The sequence below is a fragment of the Gossypium arboreum genome, chromosome 10 (genome assembly GCF_025698485.1).
Source record: "Gossypium arboreum isolate Shixiya-1 chromosome 10, ASM2569848v2, whole genome shotgun sequence".
Taxonomy (NCBI): Eukaryota; Viridiplantae; Streptophyta; class Magnoliopsida; order Malvales; family Malvaceae; genus Gossypium; species Gossypium arboreum.
Window position 1 is genome coordinate 124,231,137 of NC_069079.1, and position 7,738 is coordinate 124,238,874.

Genomic DNA, 7,738 nt, shown 5'->3' on the forward strand with positions numbered 1-7,738 from the left:
TAGTTGAGTGATCGAAATAAAATTAAAGGCATAATTGGATGATTGCTCCTGTAGTTTCCCCTTAATTTATTTAGTATGCTTATCGTCATTTTTATTATTAAATTTCATTTACATTATGAAAGTAAGTTTTATTTGTGTACATGGAATAATCTTGTGTGTAAGTTATTTATATTTTAATTCAAATTTAATTTATTAACTTTAATATTATATTTATATTTTTAATATATTTGAAGCAATGATTATAACATTTTTATCTATTTCGGAGGCCAGATTAAACAAGTAACATCATATTGATAGTCGAGACAACCCGATCGATTTGACATTCAATAAATAAGCATTTGAACACATGTTATAAAGAATATAAAAATAATTCCAGGAACTTATGAATCAATATATGGACTTCATCGCCGAAAGGATGGGTGTGAAATTGACCACATATGGCTCTTGTGATATGGGGCTGCGACGTTCAAGTTCAGAACAGTTGCTTAGAGATAGTTATAGTAAATGGTTATTTGGTTTCTTAAGAAACCTTGGTACAACGTCACCTCTGCTGATTGAGTTGTGGGCAGTTTTTGATGGGCTCCCACTCTCCTGGAATAAGGGCTATCGGCACATTGTTCTTGAAATTGACTATTTAGAGGTCGATTGTAAGGTGAGTAGCACACATGATGGGGATAATAACATTGCTCTAGTCCATAGTATGAAGGAATTTTGTGGTCGTGATCGAGAGATCTGAATTTAGCATATTTACAGAGAAGGAAATCTTGTTTTAGATTTCTTGGCCCATATGGGGTCTGGTTCCGGCTTTGATCTAAGTTTACTACGACTGCCACCTGCAAATGCTCTCTCAAGTTCAACTATACTATGTGATGATATTGCTGGTTCTTTGCCCCAGCGCCTGTGCTTGTCTGTGGATAATTAGTTTTTAAGGCTTTTGCCTCTTTCTTTTATATATATATATATATATATATATATATAAAGCTTGTCACGATGGATTAATCTTAGCTAGTAAAAAACTTCAATCACCGAATTACAGAAATTTCTAACTTCAAGTCAAATGCAGCAACCAGAATCTCCCACCAATCCACAATATCAACAAATCTCAATTTAAACTTAAAAATAACCGGTGAAAAAAATAGTTCATCCCATAAACATTAACCACAAAGGGAAACTTGACAAACTTACCACCATTCCCCTATCAGCAAATCTTACCCACAATCAACAATTAGAAATCAGAGCTCACCAAAATGTCTTTTCTTTCAATATGAGCCAACCCTACAATCACTTATTGCTCATGGTCATCAGAATATAAACCCAGGAGCATTATTAACTTCTAAATCCAAAACACTTATATCAGCATCCAACCCTACAATGATGGTCTTATTGACTCAATTAAACAAGTTTCCTTTATCACCAAAAAAAAAAAAGTAAAAATTAAACAAGTATCCTTTGTTAATGTATATCGAGAAACTAAGCTTGGTGTTAAAAGAAGCAGGATGTTTACTGCTTGGTTTTAGGCATTGTTTTTGTGATTGCTGATCATTAATATTACAATGAAGAGATGAACAATTAATCCATTTCCACATGAGAAATACATTCCCACTTGATTATTATCACAATGAAGAACAATATAATAACAGCAACGCCATTTATGGTCCTCACTGAACTACTACCTGGCCACATACGAAACAAACAATTTCACACTTCATTATCATTACTGCATATATACATCACACAATATCTCTTAGACCACTCTAATGATTAGGTTCGCTTTCAAGAGACGAAAATGTCTCTGCAGAGCTTGACCCTTGATAACAAAAGCGAATAAGACTCCTTACAAGAGATGAAGGGGACCGATTGACGGAATAAGTATTCGATGACGAACACTAATCGACATTGGAAATCTTCAATATGGTTTCGGAATTTAGGATAGCTGGAACAAGAATAACAGCAAAGATGCAAAGGAAAACGATTTGTACGAGGAGGAAGAACTGTTTTTTGGGTACAAACCTGTATAGCATATAATAGGATGTCCTGTATAATACCACGAGAGCTAGTCACGTTGCCAAGCAGTAATTAGCAATGCCGAGAGGATGATAGGATAAGGTTCCAGCAGTCGGAAGATAGAATTGTTGGTGTTTTGGGACACTTTACCCGGATGAAGTATGAACTTCAGTCTGAACTTAAACAACAATGTAATATATCCTGATAAAGAATGAAGAAAACTTGAGAATCAGGACTGGAGTTTTTTAAGCAAAACAGAAACAGAATTGAAAAGCAAAGAAAATAAGCAAAGGAAATGGAGAGGATATTGAATGAAAAAGATGATGATTTTTCATTAATTAAACATTGGCAAACTGCCATTACATATATCAAACATGAGATGATCATTACAAGTCAAAATACTACCTAAATATTTACCTAACACCACTTAAAACATTGAAAATTGCTAAACTAGCTTGCACAAGTTGCTTTGCTGAATTTTCAGTCAATCAACATCAAAAAATACATCAAAAGATTTACCAACTAAGTTCTAAAAGAACTAAGTTACAAACTATGAATTTAAGGTAACCAAAATGAGTTTAAATCGGACAGCATCAATAAGCTTCTGCTTCTGGCTATTGGTCTCAAGCTGCATGGCCACCTTTTCATGTTCAAGATGCATACTTCACCCGATAATAATACAACAGTTTGATCTCTTTTCTTTACAGCTGCATGCATTGCTCGGGCTGCTTCTTGACACTTGGCTTCTTCACATGCTGCATGCAGGCCAACTTCAACAAGAATAAATACTTACATGCGAGTGTCCGTATGGAAACAGCAACTAAAAGCATGTAACAGGTCCCAAACAAGGAAAGTGTTATGAGAATAAACAAGCAGATTGAACGGCTCGGTAGGAGATAGGCAGTTAAAACAGCTGCTGCCCAAAAGGTTGAAGTGTTGTATAACCAAAACATAGTGGACACGTCTAGTAAATTTTCGAAATTTTCTTTTTCACCGGTTGCAGGACTTGGTTCGGGTGCAGTGCTGGTTGAATCTAAAGATGTGTGATACTAGAGTTGGTAATTCAAGAATTTTGACATGCTATCAGGCTGCTTTGGAGGGTTCAAAGTGGCAGTGTATGTGGCTGTTATAATTAGCACTGTGGCTACTAAAAATGTTTTACGCATCTCATATGGGATTCCCTTCTTTCCACGACTTGCTATTGTTGCAAATTTTTGAAAAACTGACACCTTTTCTTTTAAAAATTCGATGTGGAATGAAGAGATGGAGGTATAGGGAAGCGAGGAAGAGGAACCACTCAAACCTCCTGCTTTGCTTAGCATATCAACAATCCTATCCGCTCGCTTTTCATTCCATGGGTATTGTGATTGGATATCTAGTGCTGTCAATCCCTCCAAATTTTTGGCATTGATTTGGTCTCGCCGCATGTGTTCCAGCAGTACTTTTACCACCTGTTAATTAGAATATTCATATAAGTAACCTTTGAGTATATATATATATATACATAAATAATTAACTAGCAAAATTAGCATACCCGAGGTCTGTTTCTGCTAGCAGCAACATGTAAAACAGTGTTGCCATCAATGTCTGCCCAACTCAGTAGTTCTTTCTCCCAACGGTTGGCAGCTTCATGGCGGCTTCTTATAAGCCACCCCACCAAGACTTGGAAAGCTTCAAACCTGTCATTTTTTATGGAAGATGGAAAACCGTCTCATCTCGAACAGTCACATCTTCAATAGCGTCGGGGAAAACCTCAAGGAACTTGATCAGAAAATCAACATTTCCATTTTGAACCACATGATGCAAAGGAGTCAAGCCCTCCCTCCCTTTGACACGAACAAGGCCTTTATCAAACCTGAGGAGTCGAAGCACTGCTTGAGTTTTGTCATTTTGCAGAGTCAAGTGCATGGGGCTAAACCCAGCTTGGTTTAGCTTTCTTGCAAACGATGGCTTTAAGTTCATCATCTCCATCATAAACTCTATATTCCCTGCAGAGGCTGCCACGTGCAATGGGGTATCAAGAAAAGGAACATGATCAATATGCTCTAAAACATATTGATCATTCTGAATCAACTCATATAAGACATTAATATGTCCTCCTTGTGCAGCATTTCTCATCGTCTCATCCATGGCAAAGAGTGTGTGTTGGGAGAAGGGGATGGAATACAAACACTATACTACATTAAATACAAAACTAATTAATTTAACATAATATTTATGATTATTTATTAAATATATCAAGTGTCGATTCACTCAGTATAAACACTATTAGTACATTAAACCCTAAACCCAATTAGTATAACATGATTTCTATAATTTTACCAAACAAGAAATTAATATATCCTTTAATTATATTTATCCAAATATAGGCTTAATGTAGATTTTATTTTATTTTTACCATTATCCTTTATATTTTATTTTTAAAATTTTAATTATATTTCAAAATTAATTTTAAATAATATATCAAATATATTTTAAAATTTAATTTATCAAATCTTAACTTTTCTAATATTTAAGTTTTCTTTTGAGTATTGCACTCACACTCGTAATTATCCTCACATGGTGGAATTGCCCACAATAATGAAGGAAAGAGCAAAGCACTAAGGAATATCCAATAATTGGGAGGCAATGGCATACCCTACACATTCTATTTACTGTCAGTGGTAATGGATCACTTGCCTACTTTACACGTATTTTGTTTTCTTTCACTTTTTCTTGTCTTGCATTATTTAGATTTATGAGTAAAATCGATACTACTTATTCATCATACTCACTATAAAGTATCATCTCTCGAGAACACACAAACTCTTCACAAGTATCGCGTGAGGAGAAATGTCGAATTTTAGATTACATAATATTTTCTATCTTACCCATCATAAAATTCAAAGTTTAGAGATTAAGAAAAATGAAAAATAAAATTATAATAACTTCTTTATCAGAGGTGTGCAGGAGTTATGTGAAAGAAAAGAGTATTTATTACACATCAAATAAAAGAATTTGAAATTTAAAAAAAAATTGTGTGCTATATTTTTCACTTTCCACATGATCATCTGGTTTATGCAGAACGATAAAGATTATAATCTTTATTGCTAGTCTTTCTTCTTTTTACTCTCAATACTCTTCTCTTGTTGCTTTCATTGAAATAATGTAATAAAACATTGTACCAATGGATTGTTGAACTCTTCTACCATCTAATTTTTCTTAGTATAAATATTAAAATTATAACCATTTTAGTTATTTAATTTGATCAAGTTATCTGAATACTTTTTTTAAGGATTTATCGTTAAAGAAAGTAAAATAATAAATTTTATTTCAAGATTGTTGAAGTCATCAAATAAAAATTCAATTCGATAATAAAAATATATTTTGTGCAATTTTAATTGAATTGGTATCATAAGTCAATTGGACACCAATGCAGTTGGGAAATTACAAAAATATCTATTCGTGATTAAAATAAGTAATATTATTCTAAGGTACTTTAGTCTTTTTATGCAAAAATATTCAATAAAAATATGAATATAATGGGATTTGAAGTAAGACTCATCTACCAGATTAACTCAAAATTTTTACTCGATTCGATCGCACATTCTCCTTTAAATATTAGATTTCCCTTAATTGTGTAAATAAATAAGTGCTCCTAATTTCCTTTAAAACAATTATTTTTCTTTTTGATAGAAATTGATATTTAAAATAAAATAAAATAAAATAAAATACTGTTTGAACATGTATAAATTAATATTGTACGCATAAAATTTATATCGAATAAAATTTAATACCAAAAAAGTAAAAAATAAAATGTTAAAATAATATATTGGTGAATCAAATTTAAAAATTAATTTATAGTTCATAGTTATATACAAAATGGATGATATAATATGTCTGAAGTCTTCCCTTGGTTGACCGTAAAAGGAGAAGTCAATGTTTTATGTTTTTGGTATTTATTTGTAATAGACTTTTGAAATCTTCCTACATTCACATCAAAATTATATATAATAATAGACCTTTTGAAATCTTCATATTGTTGACCATAAAAGGAGAGGTCATCCTCTTCTGTGTTTTGTTTCCTTTATTTGTGTGGCTAATTATGTGCTCTTTATATCCTTTCAAAATAAGGTTTTTTTTTCTTTTTGGTAGAAATTAAAATAAAGATTATTGTAATTTAAAATCAATTAAAGTTACTATTTGTTACATGTAACATTTATATCGAATAATTTTTATTATCGAAAAAATATAAAAAAATTTATGATGTAAAATTGTTAATTTGAATATTAGCTCAACCGATATTAGTATTTTGTCAATGTAGGGGAGTGTGGATTTAAATATATTCAAGTGTGATTTATCCTTACATTTAAAGGTTTGAGAAGGGATTAGGTAGGTTTGAGAAGGGATTAGGGTGAAGTTAAAATTTTTTTTGGGAAGACGAAATTAAATTGTATACTTTTATGAGAGTTAAAATACAATTTCACAATTTTAATAACTTATATATTTACAATTTTAAAAATTAAATCAAAATTTTATCATTTAAAGGCTAAATTATAATTTTACTATTTACTAACTTAAAATTATATTAACTCTAAAGGGCTAAAATTTAAATTTCACAAGGGAATCATGCTAGGCCATCCCTCCTGCCACCCTTGGGAAGGTATAAAGTGAAGCAATAATTGGCTCAATTTAGTCATGATCCTACAAAAATTATTCTTTTAATTACTTTTATTTATTTCTTTTCAACAATTCTTTTTCCCTTTTCTCTTTTGTTCTTCTTGTTTCCTATTCATCCAAACTTCTTACCTGTGAAATCTTCTTTTAATTAATTGAATGTCATTTTATTGGCTAAAAATATAACTTTCCTTCTTTGGGTTATACGATAGTTAAAAAGATTTATTTAGAGATTTATTTACTTATTATGTTTATGGTGTGATTTATTTAAATTTTTGTAAGTGAATTATTATGTCTATATAACTCATGTGTTTTGATATATTGAAAACATCTACTCTCAATGTCATCAGCTGAACATTAGTATTTTGGATACATAACTTATGTATGGTATGACTTCACTCACAATAGTGAAATCATAGTTCGATAAAAGAGTATAAATGATATTCTCTTAATATCATTGTATGTATTTTGAAAAATAAAACAAAATCATGGGTCTTTTTTGGGGGACAAATAGTTTTATCAGATTAGAATGCTTAATGATCATTTTAATTGTGGAAGATATAATGGTGATGAAATAAAAATGGATCGAATTACGTTAACGGATTTAATATAAAGGAATCACTGATATCTATAAGGGTGATATGTATGATAAGGTCATTGGACAAAAAATTAATTCAATAGCTTTCATAATGGTAAATTATGGTGAGTTCACTTATGCTATTTTTGGTGGATTGACTTTATCACTAAATAACTCTGTAATTAATAGACGAAGAGTTGAACTCCCAGACTCTTAATCTAATTTAGTCAATTATTTTGTAGGTTAAAATGTATGGAAAATTACCCCTAATCAATAAAAATTTTATATTATTTAATTATTTATATTTTGAAAATTAGATTTATGTCCTAAATTAAAATACTATTATTGCTGCATAAAATTCATTTTTTTAAACTTACATCATGTATAGGTATGTTTGGCAAGTCTTAGATGATTTTATTTTACTGGAACTCACTAGCATTCTATAGGCTCATTAAGGGGTATACGCTGGACACAAATTTTAAAGCTGCTCCATATCCAAAA

General features: G+C 31.0%; 1 protein-coding gene and 1 long non-coding RNA gene across 2 annotated transcripts; one reads left to right on the forward strand and one right to left on the reverse strand.

Moving 5' to 3' along the window:
- Positions 1 to 394: 394 nt before the first annotated feature.
- On the forward strand, positions 395 to 922 carry LOC108488219 (uncharacterized). The gene is made up of 2 exons (XM_017792509.1): positions 395 to 698; positions 774 to 922. Exons 1-2 carry the CDS (start codon positions 395 to 397, stop codon positions 920 to 922), a joined length of 453 nt encoding a protein of 150 aa, XP_017647998.1.
- A 1,389-nt stretch (positions 923 to 2,311) lies between these two features.
- Positions 2,312 to 4,158, reverse strand: LOC108488218 (uncharacterized). The gene is made up of 2 exons (XR_008271934.1): positions 3,539 to 4,158; positions 2,312 to 3,455 (listed from the first exon to the last, which is right to left on the reverse strand). It is a non-coding gene; the product is annotated as an uncharacterized LOC108488218 (long non-coding RNA).
- Positions 4,159 to 7,738: the final 3,580 nt, after the last annotated feature.

Bases quoted from the DNA above. Each gene is read 5' to 3' on its own strand.
- LOC108488219 (XM_017792509.1), top strand. From the start codon at position 395: ATGGACTTCATCGCCGAAAGGATGGGTGTGAAATTGACCACATATGGC. The intron at 699-773 runs GTATGAAGGAAT...ATCTTGTTTTAG, and splicing joins TAACATTGCTCTAGTCCATA to ATTTCTTGGCCCATATGGGG.